This window comes from Pomacea canaliculata, linkage group LG7 (assembly GCF_003073045.1).
Source record: "Pomacea canaliculata isolate SZHN2017 linkage group LG7, ASM307304v1, whole genome shotgun sequence".
Classification (NCBI taxonomy): domain Eukaryota; kingdom Metazoa; phylum Mollusca; class Gastropoda; order Architaenioglossa; family Ampullariidae; genus Pomacea; species Pomacea canaliculata.
The window spans coordinates 25705737-25725779 of record NC_037596.1 but is presented as its reverse complement, the minus strand read 5'-3'; the positions used below and the strand labels follow the sequence as shown (position 1 = coordinate 25725779).

Genomic DNA, 20043 nt, shown 5'->3' with positions numbered 1-20043 from the left:
AGATGAACGAAAGAAAATGAGGAAGAGTACCAGAGAGAATGAAATGGAAGATGAAAGGGATGTTTCCTACCCCCGCCATGAAATACTGGTGAGAAGCCCAGGCATTTCCTGTTTTCAGGTTCTGCAGTGGATCGCCTGCTGCTTTGCAACCAGTGGGTTGTTGACAAAAATAAAGAGCAGCGACAGAGATCGAATACAGAACACGGGAAATAAAATAAAAATCATGATGTGGGGGGAGAGGAAGTGGGGAAAGGAAATGAGTGCAACTGAGCCTGGAGCATGGCGGGCTAGTCACAAACATAAAGAAACTTTTCAGTCCAGAAACATCTGAGCCAGTAACACATTAATCTTTATTCTTGGTGGGGAAAAAAAGCTATTCCGCGACCACACCGGATTTAAGATATGAGGAATAGACTTAAAATAGCGTAGAGGAAAATAAAGAGAGTAAAAAGAAGAAGAAGAAAGAGAAGACAGTGACGAGAATGAAGATAAAATTATAGATGAGAGGACTGATCAAAGACGAGACATGCTTTTGTCCATTGATCACGATTTGGCTATCACTTTTTTTCTTTTATTTACTTTTATTTGTTGTTGTTGTTGTTTTTGTTTGTTTGTTTGTTTGTTTTTATTGTTCTCTGGGTTGCTCACAAGTGGTTCAGACTCTCCATACCTCCTTTCTATTCCTTGTACCTTTGTGCACGCATTCTGCTTGTTCTTCTTACCGGTTGTCATTATCAGATGTTTGATGAGTAGATGGGTTTGTTGTTGTCGTTGACTGTTTTAAGTGAACGAACTTGGTCATACTGATGTTGTTTTTATTATCGACCAGCTATGATGTGCGATATCAGCTATTGCTATTGTCATTCTTCCATTATTGTCGCCTACCTCGGAGTATGTTATATATCCTTCCCGCTATTTTTTTCCAAGGAGATTTCTTTTAAACATCAAACATATTCAAAAGCGTTGGTGTTGACTGTTTGCGCAAGTCTTTCGAAATTCCTTCTGTTTTTGTTTATATGAGTATTTTCATGTTTGTGTAACATTCTGTTGACAATGTATTTTCTGTTAAATGTTTGTTGTTGAAATGAGTAAAACACTTTTTTGACCCTTTCAATGCTACTGCTGTGTTTATTTTAATACTTTGATGAGACGTTTTAATTATATTAGAATATAATAATTTGTTTATAGTTCGCTTTGTTGAATGAGAACATCAAACCTTTTTATTTGTTACTGTTTTGGTCAAAGGCGGGACTGCTGAGAAGTAGTAAATCTTGGGTCTTACCCTCAAGGTAAGATTCAAACCCCGGGTCTGACAAGGTCTGTTACTTCAAATACTCAAAACATTTACTGTTCCTTTTCTAAACTCATACAACACCATTCTCTTTGGAAATAAATTCAACAATTTATATTCCCTTTATAAACGGATGTACTGTTCCTTTTCTAAACGCATAAAACACCATTCTCTTTCTGAACACAGTAATTTATATTCCCTTTCTAAACACACTTACCGATTCCTTTCTAAACGCATAAAATATTCTCTTTCTCAACACAACAATTTCCATTCCCTTTCTGCTGTTTCCTTTCTAAATGCATAAAACATTTTCTTTCTAAACACACAATTTTTGTTTCCCTTTTCAACATGTTTACTGTTCCATCTATATAAAAACATTATTCACTTTATAAATAATAAAACATTTACTGTTCCTGCCTTAGAGCACCATTTCAACGAACTTAACTTTCCTATGTTTTTAAACAGTTTTTGTCAAACTTTGACATTTCTGATTTATCATGGGTTCGCCGCCATGGCGGAGGCTGGAGGACGTCAGTCAGACGTCAGGTGACCTGGGGAGTCTTCTGTTAGAGAATGGCTGATATATCGATGTGGACATTATTTAGTATATTTGTGGCTTTTGGTTTGATACAGATGCTTCAAGTTGTTTAAGTCAAGAGACGAAAAAATGTGTAGTAGAGAAGACGACAAACACGAAGAGAAAAGTCAGGAAAGGGATGGAGTTTTATCAAACCAGTTTTATCAACGACTAATAGTTTACAAACTAATTTTTATTCGTTTCAGCAAAGCATTTATTTTGTATCCGATTGTACAGATGCTGTTGTCTCAATCCGTCAGTAGTGGGTGCCTGGTTTTCAGATTATTTTCTTTTTTTTCTGCCACACTCCTACCTTGTTCTAGCCACACATGTTGCAAGCCCTGAATTGTAAGTGGTTCACCTTGTCTAGGTAATAAGGTCCCAGAAATGCTTTGCAGAAAGAGTCATGAAAACCAGAGTCCAAGACTGGCTGCGATTCTGTTTGTCTTAGAACAATTTTTAGACATAAAGCCAAAAGATCAGAAGAGGGTTGAACCTTTGTAATTTTTAAGAACAAAATCCAGAGATGTTTATCAACCCAAATTATTTTTAAGTAAAACAAAACAAAATGACTTGTAAGTAAAACAAAAAACAATAATCACTTTTATGAAGAATGAATAATAATGTAAATTATATTTAAAGGGAAAAGAGACTTAACTATGTAATGTTTACCTACGTCTGCAGGGAATATGAAGAGAACAGGCGTGTGTGTATTGTGTGAATCAGTGAGTTAATATGTGTGTGAGAGAGAGAGAGAGAGAGTGGATGTGTGTATGTGTGTATGTTTGTTTGTGTGTGTGTGTGTTTGTCTCAGAACCGCCGTTTTATCACCTCACCTTTTTGACTGATGTTGGTTGCCATAGACATCAGAAATCGTCGGATTTCGTCAGGGTTAATAATATTACCTGGGGTGGAATGTGGGGATAGGGGTAGGGGAAAACTAAAATAGATGCTGGTGCAAATAAACAAAGAGCTGCCTAATGTTCGCAATACTCGTCTGTCGTCACCTTCTGCAACCCACAGACCTCACTCGATGTGCGTGCTGTGTCGTTGCCCTGATGATGGCCACGCGACATTCGTCATGACACAGCCCAGACGTGAATATTACTCCACAGCCTCGAATCCCAGCCGTGCACAACACTTGTCTCCACAGACATGAATATTTATTTACGGGCCTGTTGCGATCCTAGTTATGCACGTCACTTGCCGTATCTCCACATACATGAATATTACTTCATGGATTCCAATCCCTGCTGCACGTAACACGTTTCACAAATATATTATTTTGTCTGTTAGCTGTACACAACACTTGTCATTACACAAAAGTTCTGTGTGTTGTTTCCACACAGAGGTGTGATGTTACAATCCCAACTGAACGCAACACTCTTCACAGACTTCACCTTGTCATATCTCCACAGAATTGAAGATTTCTCCACAGGTTCGAATCCCAGCTGTACACAACACATTAACACTGCGTGGTGTCCATGTTTATGACATGGGGTATCTCCAACAATGATGTCACTTCATGGAAGCTTTCCACAGACATGTGAGTGATAAATCTGTGATATTTCCAGACACAATACTTTCCACAATACTGCAAGACCTCCGTAAAGTTGCAGGTTTGTTATAATCTATCGATAAACAACATTTCTTTAGCCTTGGAATTGCACACAGTCTTTAGTGACGTATGTAACCGAAATCGTTATAATTCCATAGCACATAAAATGTGACGTATCACAAAAGATAGGATTTCCGCAGAACTTCAGACTTTTCTGTAGGCACATTGATCTCTCCACAACCACACACAAGGCCAGCATTATATGATCTCCACTGAGATTTAGAGAAAATCACGTGATAATCCGGGGTGTAAACGTTACCTGCTACGTCACAACACGCAAACACTGTCATCTGACATGTCTCTGGAAAACACTGACACCGCAGGATGTCACATGACAGCAGCTCCACATTATAAACCTGACACACTGGAAGGATTCGTGAAGTCACGTGGCTATCTCACCTGACACGTTCAACTAGACGTCATACAGCTACTTTGATGCATGACACACATTTTTGACTACGCCACGTAGTCTCACTTGCTGACGTCACATAGCTACCTCACTTTGACACACCGCACTAAATTTTGTCGTGACGCAACTACCTCAGTTATCACTGATTCCTCACTCTACACAGCTATGTCACTGTGTCACACATCACTTACGCCACCTCATTTGATATTTATTCGTGACTCGTCATAACTACCATACCTGACACAGTGGACTGCCTTTTGGTGAATAATAATAATAATAAATAATAATAATAATAATAATAATAATAATAATAATATAATAATAAATAAATAATAAATAAATAAATAAAAATAAAAATAATTACATTTCGCATTCCACACTGTAGAGCAGAGAATGCGCTTTCCACAAATAAAAACAAATAATATCGAAATAGAAATTCCACATCCCCTCTACCTTCTTAAGGAACAAACAAACAGGATAGAAGAGAGGAAAAACAAGTGGGAGGAAAAGGATGGGGGATGGCACTTCAAATTCTCTGCTGTTCTTGGACGAGTGCCCTGTGACAAGGAAGGCATGATAAGTTACAACATTTCAGTATCTAAAGCCACCCAGACAGATAACGGCATATCCACATCCGCCATTGTTATCTGATTTACGCAAATCCCGACAAATTTATTTCAAAACAACATTCTGCTCGTGTCAGACAAGGAACTTGAATCAGAGAGCTTCGGTGAGAAAAGGAATTTTGCACGTTCTTTATACAAACTTTCTATTGTCAAGCGCCATTGTGATATACCTACCTACTCTTGTTTCTTCTGACTTTGGGAAAACGGACAATTATTGTGTTGGATTACTTACTCTCTATGGTATATAAATTCTGACATAGGCTTGACACAAAAACGAACAGTCGACTTTGATGCTCCATTCTACACATTGGAAGGAGAGAGAAAAAGATGGAGGAGAGATGAATCATATGTTCCAAGATCAAAGCAAACACCGACAGGTAGCTTTCAAGAAGGTGGAGGAGTGAAAGACGTTGTTAATCTGCCGCTGGACGTGAAGGTAAAGCGACTGTAAGCACCTTGAGAAATGTGTTGTTTTGTGTATCAACACGGTCGTGACAGGTGATCGAACGGCAGGATCTGGGAACATCAACGGTCACCCACACCACAGGAAACGGCTGTTGAGCCTCAATATGTATGATCACAGTAGTGTTTTGTAATGTCAGTGAGATACAATGTAATGTCGGTGAGATACAATGTAATGCTTTTTTGTGTCAGTGAAGTCTAGAGGAGGGTCTGATAATGTTTGACCATGTCAGTAGAACGCAATGTAATATTGGGTAACGTCAGTGGAATGAGATGTAATGTTTGGTAATGTCAGTGGAATGAGATATAATATTTGGTAATGTCAGAGGAATTCAATGTAATATGATGTAATGCAACACAAATGCAATGTTTTGTTGGAATGCAATGTAAAATGCAATCTTTTGTAACGTCCATGGAATGTAATGCTGTGTAATGCTCCCGGAATACAGTATAAAGTACTCAAGTAGTTGCATTTACACGTGTACACGTGCACACCCACAAACAACGTCTAAATATGTGTACTCTCCTGATAAAAGTGTAAAGTGACAAAAAGACACTTCAACTACAGCAAACAAAGTCTACTTCCATTACAAAATGGACGTTAAACTGCATGAAACTCTATGTACATTCCGGTCACGTGGTACTGGTCTCAAATAAAATCGGCGGTTCATTTATTATCGGCACAATGTTGGCTGAAGACTGTGTGAATTTACCACTGGAGTCAATAGATGATTCGGAATGGGTTTTCTATTAAAGTGCAGAAGAGTGAAAGAGGAAAGGACTTTTTGTATCTCTATTATTCACTAAGCCAGCCAACAACACGTCATCACTGAAAATAACCTTTGGAAGCTTCCTGTTGTTTGGCCGTTGTTGAAGCTGCACGTGTTTTGCTGGCAAATGTGTGTGATCCCATTTGTGTATATCTCCATTTTCGCGTGAAAGAGAAACAGAGAGATTGTGTAGCTCTGTGTTAGTGAGAGAGAGAGAAAGAAAGAGAAGTGTTACATGTGTATGAGAGAGATAGAGTTATTTGTGTGCATGTGTGTGAGAAAGATAGAGTTATTTGTAATGTGTGTGAGAGAGAGGTAGTGTTACATGTGTGTATGTGCATGTGTGCGTGCACGAAAACATTTATTATATCGCATATGAGAACGAGAACCGAGTACGTGGGTGGGTGAGCTGTCAGACAAGAGAACACCATGGCGTGCCAATAAAGCATAAACGCATATTTATTTTGCTTGCATGCATGCGTGAATTTGCTAGATGGATAGATTCATTATGAATTGAGTGTGACCAGTTAAATTTAATCCAGCAAAAGGCTGATGAACCCCGCAGTTTTCCTCCCTGTCAGATCATCCTACCTTTTGACCACCCGACAAAAGCCTTCTATTTCAGATGTTATCAGTGTTAAAATTTTGTCACGACAACCTTGTGGGTGAGTGTGAGAGAATTGAATGGGTGGGGAGGGAGAGGGTGAGGTGAGGTGAGGTGCTGGCAAGAAACTGTTCAACGAACACGTTGTCGCAGCGACGCACCTGTGGAGACAGAACAACAACGCGTTTTATTCAACTCACCTGCAACAAGGTGTGGCGTGGGCGTCTCAGAGCAGACAACCAGGACCACAGAGAGCCAGACGATAGTGAAACTGGACGCAGAAAGCAGGCTACAAAGAAAGAAAGAAAGAAAGAAAGAAAGAAAGAAAGAAAGAAAGAAAGAAAGAAAGAAAGAAAGAAAGAAAACGTGTACATGTCCGCTTCTATGAAATATGGACAAACAGGTGTCTAATACTGACAAATACAAGGTACCCCAATATACTTCGCAAATCTGTAGCAGAACATGGCTTGAGTGAAGATGATTTAATTAATGTTGACAAACAAACAACTTAGACATTGATGATGCTGGCGTGTTGCAGGTAGCGGTACCATAATATTACACACTTTGACGGATGCACGAAAAACGAAGTAGATGGCAAGTGAAATCTTCTTGCTTAATAATTATATTACAAAATATTAATACACCCGGAGGAGGTAATTATTACGAAATAACCAGTAATAAGTCTTGTTAACACAAACAATGTATACGTCTTGTCGAAGAATGATGCATCTGGGTTATAAAGAATATTAAAAAATCTTATTGTTCCCGAATAATATCTGGTAAATAAGGAATACTCACATGTCTGGATGTCATATTCCCGAGTAATGTTAAATGTGGTAATAAAGCATATTCACAGGTCTGGTTATTACCACAGTAGGTGTAGCTAATAAAGAATATTGGGGTGTGTCTGTCTGATTATTGCGGAATAATGGGAAATGTGGTTAACGAAGAATATTTACCTGTCTGATTATTATGGATTAGTGATGTATTTGAATGTTACAAAATAGAATTGCTTTAACATGAATGATGCAGGGTTATACTTCCAAACGTTGGAGAATAATGACATCAGACATTTTTATTTATTCACCCCTGAGGATGGAGAAATTGAATTATACACAATTAGCAGCTCACCCATATAATTTCCTCATATAAAGCTTGAATAAATATCCACAGAGTTTATATAAAGTAAATATAAGACAGTGTTATATAAGACAGAAGATTCTCAAGGAAGTTAATAATGTTTGTACTTCATTAACAAAGCTTAAGCCAATGACACTACTTATCAAAGCTATCACAAATAATCTGTATAAATTACCATAATGATGAATGTTGCTGAATTATGATCACTAAAATGACTGCATGGTAACTATTATGTAAATATTGCAGAATACCCGCATCGGAATGCTGCAGGTTGATGATACATCTAAATGTTGCAAGATGACGAGACATCTGCGAGACTTCTAGGGACGGTGACGCATCTGCATGTTGCATCGGAACGTCACAAGAATTCAGCTGAAGGGTGGAGAGGAAAGATATATCCGGGTGGATGTCTCCGACAGTTGCCTCAGCATGCTGGGTGGGACTGGCGTTAGTGTTACAACCTGCTTATTGGTGAGCACCACTTAGCAGCAGGCAGGATGTGCGAAGATGCGGCGTCAGTCATCAAGAGGATGACTAACACAATACTTCATCATGACTGTCCTGAAGCGCCACCTGGGGACGCCACACCTCCCACACGAGGACGCAGTGATCCTATGGTCGGGCAGCATGAAAAGAATAATAATACATAGATGACAATGACGTTGGACGGATGGATGGATGGACTTGAGTTTTGGGGGCTCCATCGAGCGCGTTGAGTTGAATCAGAATTTTAAGGGTAAATGATTGCTGCTTGGACGGTGATGATTGTCTCCTTCCCCCACAAACAAACAAACAAACAAACAAACAAACAAACAAACAAGCAAGCAAACAAACAACACAGAGATAAGCAAAGCGTACAGATCCCTAGGGATGCAGAAAAAGGAAGACACACAACATACAGGCAGGAAAGGGAAGCTGAGTGAGAGGTGGGGTCGCCATGACTAAGTCTCACAGTCCTGACAGGAATGTGTAGCACTGAGGCTGCAGTTGAAAACCTCGGGGTTCTCTTGCTGACGGAAAGAAAGTAGAATCGGAAGAATCGAACTGAAGAGCTGCGGTCTGTGGCCGCTTCACGTCAAAGTAAGGAAGGAGGGATGGAGGACGGAAGAAGAACGAGCGACACAGCTTGTGTGTGCCAAGCGTTACTGGGCTATCAGTATGAGAGATAGTTGGAAAGTTCCTGTCAACAACTAAAAAATAAACAAGCAGGCAAACAAAACTAGAACTATTTTAGCAATTGAGTCAGAAGAGAACGAAGGAATGAATTAGAAAAAAGAGGAGATGTGGAGAAGTCTCTCCTGAATTTGTTCACCAAATTCTTATATTCTCACGTTGTTGCACAAGGAATCCCCATCTGGACAACAATCATCATCATCATCATCATCGTCATCGTCATCATTTTGTGTGTGTGTGTGTGAAGAATGAAAATTTCTTATTGACTATGTGGGAGGATAAAATGCATTTTCTCTCTGAACAAAATGGAGGAAAACTGTAAATTTGTACTTCATACTAGACTAAAGCAGTAATCATTAATTATTCCTGGTTCCAGGATGCATCTGTCAAAAGCTTTATGGCTTTCATACTTTATACAAGTTCAATGCGTGGATTGTTGATCGGTTTGACGATGGTGGAGGGAAAGACAGAGAGAGAGAGAATGAGAAAGAGTGAGAGAAGGAGAAACTGTGTCGACCCTAGTGCGTAGGTGTAACAACAGGTAACAAATCAAGCACTCTTCTCTCTTTCTGTGTGTATGTGTGTGTGTGCTCTCTCTACATCTGTCATGTCTCTCTCTTTCTCTCTTCTTCATCTCATTTTTTTGGGACATTTTTTTCCTCTAGAGAGAATTCCTCTCCCTTTCCGCTAATTTTATTTCAGAGCTATAAATAATTCAAGATAATAATATTCTCTCACGGCGTCAGGTTTATGACACAAGTTTTCTGCTAGAATCCATTTTTTAGGAGGTTCGTTTTCATAAACAAGCCGCATACACCTGCTACCCATCATCATATCACCGATTTTCTTGTTTTTCTACAATTTCACACATACATGCACACATACACAGATGGTGAATTATGAAAAAAGAGTGCTTTACAGAAAAATAAATATGAAAATAAAAATAAATCTCGAAATCGCTGATGAAGAAGGAAGAAGGTATGATATTATGTAAAAATAATTTTCTCCTGATTGGAGACACACAAGAGGCCGTCTGATGTTTTCACCTTCAAGACATCCATTTGTTACTATTTTTAGACTTGATGACCCTAACGTCCCGACGTTATGATTTTCGCCTTTCTGTCCATCCTGCAAGCATGATGGTGGCCTGCCATTATGTTTCAAGCTGACTACAGTTGTGTGCAGCAGTCTGGTAAATTTTAACATAAAAAGTTTCGGCCTGCTGTCAGCAAAGTCTGGAATTCTGGCAGTGGGCGTTTCTATAGGTGGGCTCTTGATAATCGGTCTGTTGGTAACGATGGTCCCATATGATTCTTTTCCTTTACAGGTGTAAGACTCAATTGGATTCAATGCTGTCGTCATCGTCATCATCGTCATCCTCCTCATCATCATCATCGCCATCGTCGTCGTCATGTTCCTTGTGTCAGTCAAGTAAAAAAATTTCTTACCTTCACCTCTTCTTCTTCCTACAACGCCTACTCAAGAAAATTGTTCTTTCATATCATCAATGTTTATCGAAAGAGAAACTTATTCAAAATATGGTTTTCACAGCATTTATAAAACAGTAACTGGAAATAATGCACATTTCGTCTTGTCCGCCCACTCCAGAAGATTTCATTCTACTTCGGTTTAGAAAAATTGTATTAAATCGCGTGATATCTGCGACAATATGTGTGTGTTAAAATACATGATTATGTATTTATTCATTGTATTTATAAATATTGAGACAACGAATTTTACATTCACTTCCTTACGCTCTCCTTTCAATTCTCTAATTCTTTTTGTCTTTCTTTATCCTTCCCTTAGTAAAATTATTTTAGCAGTAATCTTTAAAAATAAAGAAGATAAACACGCTGGCAAACCATTTTCAATTTCATTCATTGCTTTTGTATATTTATTTTAAACATTGATAACGCAGCTTATAAATAAACCTGTCAATAAGCAGAAAAACTCAGTGGTAGTAACAGTCCATGTCATCAACACCTTTCTCCCCTCCCTCCAGAAAAAAAGGATAATAAAATGAATTTTAAAAAAATCATGAGTTCTCAGACGTTTCTTGATTTTGAAGTGGAATGTTAATGTTTAATATGAGTGGTCGAGTTGTGCTTAGGCTTTTATGACAGGTGGTAGAATTTTATTTAGAGATAAAAGTCTTGAATTAACACTCGCTAACGGCAAAAAAACAAAAAAACAAAAACAAAACAAAAACAAAACAAAAACAAACAAACAAAAACAAAAAAACAACAAAAAAACAGAAACAAAACAAACTCAACTGTTACTGTATTTTTATTTTTATTTTTTAAACTTTTACTGATGAAGTTAGCAAGGATGAAAATATTGTCCAGGTATTACAAACATGAGGTCAAAGTTTAAGACTACCAGCCGTGCCAGGTATTTGTGTTTTTCAAGTATCACATAAGTACAGGTGTACAAATGGCAGAAGTGTTCAAGTGGCAGCCAGTGCTGGACACTTTAAGTACTGTTGGTCCTCTGAACAAGTATCAGGAGTACAGAAGTGAACATGAATCACAGTCAGAGAGAGTAATTTCACTGTGTTGCTCTAGGTGCTGAAGTCGGAGATGTTAAAAACAAGAGAAAAGTTTGGCAGTGATTTACTTTATTACCTATAAATATATGTATATAAATGTCTGAAGTATAGTTTGGTTTTGGTTTATTCCTTGCCACTCCTCGAGGAGCATAGGGCACCGCAGTCTCGGAGAAGTGCAAGTGTATGCAACAAAATAAATTTGTTTTGGATAATTAAGTGTGTGGGAATGTCTCCAAGTGTGTGTGACAATGTCTTCTAATGTATGCGAAGTGAATGTGACAATGTCACCAAGTAAATGTGACAATATTCTGTAATGTCTCCAAGTGTATGTGACCATCTCGGATGAACGGATGTTAGTGTACGTAGTTACCTGCAGCAGCAACAAACTTCAAGAGAAGTGTTCAGATGCTTTGGATGCCAGACGAGGGTTATTGTGGAAGGTGCAGCCAGCAGGACAGATTATCATCTACACATCTGCATATTTTTCGAAATAAATAATAGTCGCCGGGTATCGCAGTAAATCATAAATACACACAAGTTCACGGAGAAAGAGGAGTGACGACCAAAGTTGACATCAAACGTGTACACACCCTGTAAACTGAACATTACCTGTAAACGGCTGACAATCTCTAAATGTCCCAAACCTGTACACTGCCAACATGCACTACGCACGCCCACACACACACAATACCTGTGACACACACCACTCGCACACCTGTTTACAAACTGTGTACAACACCACATCCCCCGACTTACCTGGCGCTCGCACGGCGTCCAAGAGGAACCGAACCCTTTTCTTGCGGATCATAGTCGTAGATCCATACAGGACATCGGCGCACATTTGTGGGAGGGAAGCGGGGTGGGAGGGGTAGATGGTGGTGGTTGTGTGTGTCGGGGGGTTGTCGGGGTAGGGAGGGGGACGAGGCAGTGGCCTCGTGAAATCACTCGCTCACCTGTGCCAGGGACCCATCGTCCTCTGTGCGCGACTGGCACAGACACAGGCTCCACACACTTCTGCCAGTCGTGAGTGAGCCTCGGCGTACGTGCGTACGTGCGTCTGTGTGTGCGACCCTCCGCTCGCCCGCCCACACCTACGCATACTTTAGCGGCTGGCGTGTCCAATGGGCATAAGCACAGGCGGCGATACGCACATTACTAGACGCCAACAACTTTTTTTTAAACTACGACCCCCCTCCTCCACATTTCCCCTCCCCCTCCACATTCCACAGTGATCGAACCGTGTGTGTGTGTGTGGATGTGACTTTTTTACTCTCACACTCACACACATTCGTACTTATCAGGGTTTCGACTGGCAAACGTCACCAGAACGCCAGACTGGGTGACGTAAGCCACAGGTTTGGGGAAAGCAGGAGGAGCACAGTGCGTTCCCTCTGCCGGCGGAGCCAACGAGGTCAAAACCTCGGGAGTTGAACGCGCATGCGCAGTGGTACACTCACGCACACACGCAGGTATGCGTACGGACACGGGAATTGTTCCGTCGGTTCGGTTAGGGCGAAAAATGTTATTTCAAAACACACAATAATGTTTTGAACACCTGTGCACACATCCACCTCACTCAGCGCCTCTATGCAAAGCAGCCGGCGCGCTCGTAAGTCGGGAGACGGTTAAAGTGCACAGTCACGCACTGACACAACATATAAACAATAAACACTCCCGTACACACCTCATAGTGTGGGAGAGTAGGGGACGCATTTAAGCTGAACAAGTGTGATTGCGAGCTAATTACAGGGTGCCGAGGAATGTTGTGGTGAAAACACTCGCTAGTCACCACTAGCTAGGAGCTTTGGGTTCGGATCCCGGGACACGGCTTTTCTCCCGTTCGGTCAATCTTGAATTTACGTTACAGTTATGATTGTCTTTTAGGGTTAGGGCTGGTCATCGGGGTTGCTCCCTCCTTTTCCCATCAAGACTAGAAATCTCACCAAACCAACCAAGTGAGTGCACATTAATTATGGGCACCCGGTAGTGTAGTGGTTCAAATACTCATTCGTTACTACTGAAGTGAGATTTAAAAGGTGTCGGGTTCAAATCTCGTCTCTGGATGCTCTTTGTTTGCCCCACCTGACACAGATGAGCCGTCGTGGGCTTTAGGTGATTTTGATTTGCTTCTCTTCACCCCATTCCATCCCGCTCCTCCACGCCTAATTGCACAAACTCACCACTGGGCGGAAATATTTTCATGCATAACTAGCCCACCTACTGTGTACGCATATAAGGATACAAGGATACAAGTCGCACTCAGTCGATGTGCACAGACTCAGCCAGTCATGTGAGCAGGGTGGTGGCAGGGTGGTGAGTTGGGGAAATCAACCGTGAATCTCGTGGGCGTCAACCATGCTGAAGACGAAGGACCAACGTATGGACACCCAGGGTAAACCAAGGCGTGACCTACGAGGACAAGAAGTCCATTTCCGGGTTTCTGATGTTCCATCACAGACGTCAGACACACACATGCACACGCACATACATTTCAATGCGCGAGCAAACGATTCACTGCATTAGAAGAATGTTCATTTAACCACCCACCCCCAACTCGTAGCTTATTATTACTGTTGTAACACATTGGAATTGCTGTGTGGGTGGGTGGGATTGAGGAAGGCTGTGGAAGGGGGACGTGTGGGGAAATACACGGCATTGAACTAGTGACTTTTGAGCTTTGACCCACCCGCTTATACAGAAGAGATGACAAGAACGGATTTCCTCCACGAAAAGCTGACTCAAACACAAATTTAATACTGAGGAAAGTGGTAAAACTATGCACGGACACACACAAGTGCTTGTGTGTCTCGTATTTCTTCCCCGCTCCATCTTTTACACACATACACAGAGTACACATAACACACTGTGCACTTAAATTGCTTACAAAAATACATTTTCCGTGGGTGGAGGAGGAGAAGGAGGAGGTGTTTGCGTGCTGTACACCAAGCCAGCAACTAAGACTATATCACAGCAAAGCAGCCAGTCCTGTAAAGCAGAGAAAAAAACAGTATGCCCGAGACGAGATCTGAACCCAGGTCAACCAATCTTCACATGCGCTAACCGTTGCACTATCAGACCGCCCTGGGGTGAACGAGGGTTCAGTGAGGAGATCGAGTGCAGGCGGGTGAGCGGGTTAGCGGGTGGGCGGGCAGATGGACGACTCCAAAGCATGACGGTGCTGGGCACAGACAGGTGAGAATGGTGTTTACTTCCCTTGCACCTCCTGATGCCTGACAACCTGTGAGTTGATGTCGAGGAAAACAAAACAACTCTGTGCAAGTCGCTGACTGCTACATACAGACTACAGAGACGGAAGTGTGGGTGTGTAAATATTGACGACAGTCATATAAAACAATAATCGTCAACTGATATTTGTCGGCTGTTGTCTCTGGGGAGGAGATGGTTTGTGGTTCTGTGGGGAGGTAAAGATAAAAACAGAGTAAAAGGTGAAGTTGATAAATGGCTTTAAGTGGGAGTGTGGCAGGTTGTGAACAGTCCAAACAGAAAACGTTTAAATGATATATATTTCTCTCTCACACACACAAACAAATCCCACTTATTCACTTGACAATCATAAATGTCCCTGGAAGTTGAACAATACAACTTGTCGTGGTGTCAAGAAAAAGAAAATATTGGTGCACATTGCCCGGGTGTTAACCTCCAACAGACACCTACAGTTGGTTCCCGTGTCGGCTGGTTGTCAGGTGATGCTACATTCAGACAGAGAGGGGATGCTTGCCCTCGTGATGTGAGAGGGGATTCTTGCCCTCTTCCTCCTTCCCTTGACAAGATCTGATGGTCGGTGGGGTGGTTGGTTGGCGTGTAGACTCATTTGACAGGAAAATGCTTCTGTCTGTTGGTGAGTTGTGGAGGCGGGGTGGGGATAAATGAAGAACTAATGAATGGGGAGAAAAGTGGAGACCTGGAGAAACCCCATCCAATGGCCGGCCTTATGAACGGCTATCCCCTTAAAGAGAGTTCGTGGATTATCATACGAGAGCTAAACCCGATTATATCTAACATTACTTCGAAAGTTACTTTTGGATCTTGGACTGGAGCTTGGGTTAGGGTTTAGGGTTTGGGTTTGGGTTTTGCTCGAGATAAACAAAGCACATTGGGTTCTGGGAATCTTGGTGGGGAAAACGAATGTCACCTACCGGATCGTCCTGTCCCCCACAAATCTCTCCACACCTTTCACGTTGCTACGCAACTGACCATTGAGGAGTCTTTACAGACGACTGGATCTGGAGGGTAACTAGGTCGTCAGACGACAGCTGACGTCAGAGACCCTGTTTTGAACAGACAGACCTCTGATGTCACCCTCTCCCTGCGCTCGTAAATCTCACCTGAGCAGTGGAGAGAACTCTCGTCCAGTTGATGTTGATGATTGGTGATTGATGATGATGAGAAATAATCTTGTTCTACGTCAAGTGGAGATAGGGGCCAGAGCAAAACAAAAAAACCCCTCTCGTCCAATTTTTTTTTTTTTTTTGCCCGAGGGGTATGGGTGGTTGTGTGTGTATGGGAATATGGTGTTGAATCTTGTTTTACATCTTGTGGATACGCAGAGAAGCATATCATAAATTATTTTGACAACGTTAATTGATGCTGACGGGACGTAATATTTTCTGAAAAAAAGATTCACTACTTCCATGAATTATTTGTAGCAGATGCGCATTCATCATCCCGACCATCATGGCTTTAGTCAGATCGTAAACTGTGCATGGCTTTACTTGATTTAAATTCGTGTAAAATCTGCAGCAGGACCACTTTGTAGATGCTCACATGATTCACTCTTTCAACTTTCTACTTGAGTGCAATTTTCTCCCCCTACCGTTATAACGGCCAAGCTTCGTTGACTTTACTGTGATGGAGGGCAGCTCACAATCCACTTTGTGGAACCTTGATTTCAACGTTTTTGGAAAGCTCGCAGAGATCACCTTAAATATCGTAGGAAGTCAACCTTTTATTATTATTGTTATTGTTATTATTTTTTTTCAGCAGCTCAATAATGCTGATGCAAGCAGTTTTTCCTTCAACATTTGCAGAATGTGGCTTTTTGTCAGCAGTCTATAGTAATTCATCATCCACTGAAACACTTTTGCGTCTGTTCTATGATATTTTGCTTTTTTGAGCTTCTTTGTAGCTGGGTCAAGTTGGTGTTTTGCCTAAGATTGGCATCAGTTCAGTATCTTTTGCATCCCGTATTGAAAAGTCTAAAATGTTAGAGAAAAATTTTTAGGGGAATTTATTTGTACTTCCGGCGCAGTAAAACAGATCATTTATCAAACGTTAAATACAACAAACCCCCAAATAGAAAGAGTGACCGAGAAAGATTATAATAACAATTAAATGTAGAGAAAAGGAGAGAGAGCAAGAAAAAATTATAAGTATATAAGTGTATATATACCTACACAGAAAATGAGAAAAGAGGTAATAGACATATAAACAGAAAGAGTGCGACAGAAAATTATATATATATGCAGATAAAGAGAAAATAAAAAAGATTTTAACATACATGTCTAATACCTATAAAGCGAGGGGCAGAGTGTGACAGAAAGATTTTATGTTACATACGGATACACAAAGAAAATGAGAGAAAAAGATTATAAACGTACATACTTATAGCGCGAGGGGAATATAGAATGAGAAAGTGTCCAATTACACAAACAAACAAACAAACAAACAAACAAACAAACAAACAAACAAACAAACAAGCAAACAAACAACACACACAGAAGAGAAAGAAAGTGAAAGAGAATGATTGTAAACATACCAATACAGAGAGGGGGGCAAGCTGCAATCAAACGTTTGAAATAAGCATCAATAAAAATAAAACAAATATTTTAAATATGCTTACACATGTATATATAGAGAGAATAAAGAGAGATGATAGATGTAGACAGACTAATAGGAATATCAGGGCACAGACAGGGCGTGGCCACTGCCGGAGCTGCTTTGAATGATGTAAAGACATGCCGCCAGCTTTTCTTCAGAGGAAGTGAGTTCCGTTAGAAGATTGACAGCCTCAATGACAAGAGATTGCCATAGCGATGCACCTCCCTCTTCCCTCCCTCGGCGGTAAGCTATATTTGTTAACGATTATTATTTGCAATCATCGTGGCATTCCATCATTCCCTTCACGGATGTTACTGATGGATGCAATCAGAAAAATAAACTACAGGCATACGTCATCCTTCGCGATCTGAGATCAATAATTAAATATATATATATTTTTTTTTTTGGAGTTTGTGGCATACAGGGAGGATCACAGACGATGTGATTATTAAACATAAATTATGACAGTTTAAATTTTTTGAATTTCGAAATGTCCGACAAATCGCAAACCGGAGCAGTTTTGTGGTGATGATGTTTTGAGGTGTGTCACGGCGATTGATTTGTACTTTTATCTTGGACTTTTTATTTGTTCCGCTTGGCTGGTCATGTGCCAGGTGCTGATGATGTTCAGTCAGAGATTAGAGCGGCTGCTGTCGGTACCGTCTGCATCTCATTGGAAGCAGCGGGAGGGAGGGCAACTGGCTCAACGAGTTGCATCCCATGAAGACCACAACCTTCATCTGTCTCATCTCATTTGCTCTGACCCTTGATCTTTTTGTATGAGTAAGTGGTTGTGAAATTCGGTTACTGAGTACGATACGACTGTGTATGAGTCAGTCTCTCTCTCTCTCACACACGCACACACAAACACAGCAAATACCTTTAAGGATATATGATTATTCATGAATGCTTGCGTGCTAGCGTGTTTATAGAGTGTTAGTGTATGCAAAAAAAAAAAAAAAAATTCTATGTAAAGATGCAGGTGTGTGCGTGCGTCTGTGTGTGTTGTGTGTGCATTTAGTGCATGCGGTCTTGCATATGTGCTTGTGGCTGTGTACTAAAAAAGAAACACCTTATGATAATGACAGAAAAGGAAAATTCCTATAAAAAGTTCTAAGTTTTGTTTAACTCTGCCTCTCTCATTGCTTGTGCGCGTGCAATCTCTTTCTTTATACAAGCTTCACATGGGACATAGTTAAGCTTCATTCACTTCAAGGATTTTTGCTCCTTTTTTGGAGTGAGTATGGAATGTGGAGGAAGCGCCGATAAAAATGTCTAGCGCACATTTAATAAAAACAAAATCATTTTATAAAGTAATTACAGTCTCTTAAATCAACATAAATGTACAAGTTACACTTTTCTTTTTTACATTGTTTATTTTGTTCCCTAACATTTTAAAGACAAACCACTATCGTCTATTTTCAGGGAGTGAGATCATTCAGTAGATCGGCAACTTTTTTTTTTAACGGCGAGTGTCGTTAGTGTTGTTCCGCCCCCGGACTCCGTGCAAAGCTCAAAGAGTAAGTTATCGTTGGCCTGGGCGCACAAAGCGGTTATTGATCAGGATAATAACTTGACATACTTTCATCCCACCCCCCAGTGTTTGATCGACCAAAATAGACATCAAGAAACCGTAAAGTGGGGACAGGACGACTAAAATGACATGTCCACCACATAAACAGACCTTCAAGAACTTCAGGATGTGTTTCTGTTTCTGTATCTGTGTGTGGGCGCGAGATTGATAAATTTTGTCACAAGTTTTTCTTATCTACTTTTCTATGTATGTAATATTTAGAGTGAGAACAAAATAATTCCTGAAAGTAGTAGTAAGATTAGTTCACCCAGAAAATTAATTTAACAACTATAAAGAGATTTACAAATGTATACACGTGTGAGAGAAGGAAAGAAACAGCTCCTCGAACACACCAACACACACACACAGACACACAGACACACACACACACACCGTGCGTCAATAGATCGATGGCCTCATAGGCAGGCTTGCACAAAAGCTGAGCTGTATCTGATCCTGTTGTTTTGAAACATTTCCGAAAATACACCGCCGTACAAATACGTTTATGCGTGCATGTCCTGACTATGCAGGAATAAATGTCCACCATACTTATGCATCCTCTCTCTCTCATATATATATATAAATTTACATTTTGATCTTAGCCAAAAGATAGAGAAACAATACATATAAAACACTTCACACAATCGCATACATTTATGTTCATGTAAAACACAACACAACACACAAATACATCCGCATCCGCACGCACGCAACACAGAGGACACATTTATGCACTCCAGTCCACACAAATGCACATACACACACCACAACCACACATACACACACACAAATATATCGACATTGTCCCATCTCTCGACCCGGTACTTACCCGCCCTGAAGATCGTGTCCAGCAGAAATCTCACCCGCTTGATTTTGCTCATGGTGCGAGCAACCGCGGATTCGAACCGCAAGCCACCGCATCTGTACTCTCAGTTGGAAGTGCCAGCGGCAGTCGTAGTAGTAGTAGATGTCCACAGGTCTGTGCCTGCCACCAACACCACCAACACCGCCAACACCGCCAGGCGTAAAGCCGACAAGAGACTTGCTGGTCGTTTTCCTTCTGCACCCGGCGCACCACCCACGCACGACACGGGCATCTGAGCTTTCACGTGCATTTCGCACGTCGCGCAGTGAAAGAGAACGAAAGAAGTGTGTGTGTGCGCGCGTGCGTGTGTGTGTGTGTGCAGGCGGGGGGGAAGAGGGGATAAGAGTCCTCGTGCGCTCAGAGACCGGTGGTTGGCTGACGTGAAAAAAGTTATGGATTCCTTCACGAGACTGAAAAAGTGGCAGTAGTGGTGGAGTCAGCGGCGGTTGATGACGACACGTGGGTGGGGGGATGAGGAAAAATTACAAAAAGTGACGTCAGACATGCCAGTGTGACTGGGTCGGTGGTGGTGCATCCTGCTGGTGGTGG

General features: G+C 41.1%; 1 protein-coding gene across 1 annotated transcript in view; it reads right to left on the bottom strand.

Moving 5' to 3' along the window:
* LOC112568639 (ataxin-2 homolog) overlaps window positions 1-19672 on the bottom strand; it is a 50410-nt gene extending 30738 nt beyond the window's left edge. Inside the window, exon 1 of the mRNA XM_025246035.1 lies at window positions 19459-19672. Coding sequence (XP_025101820.1) covers window positions 19459-19510 — 52 coding nt within the window. The 5' untranslated portion in view covers window positions 19511-19672. The remainder of the gene's footprint in view (window positions 1-19458) is intronic.
* Between the last annotated feature and the right edge of the window lie 371 nt (window positions 19673-20043).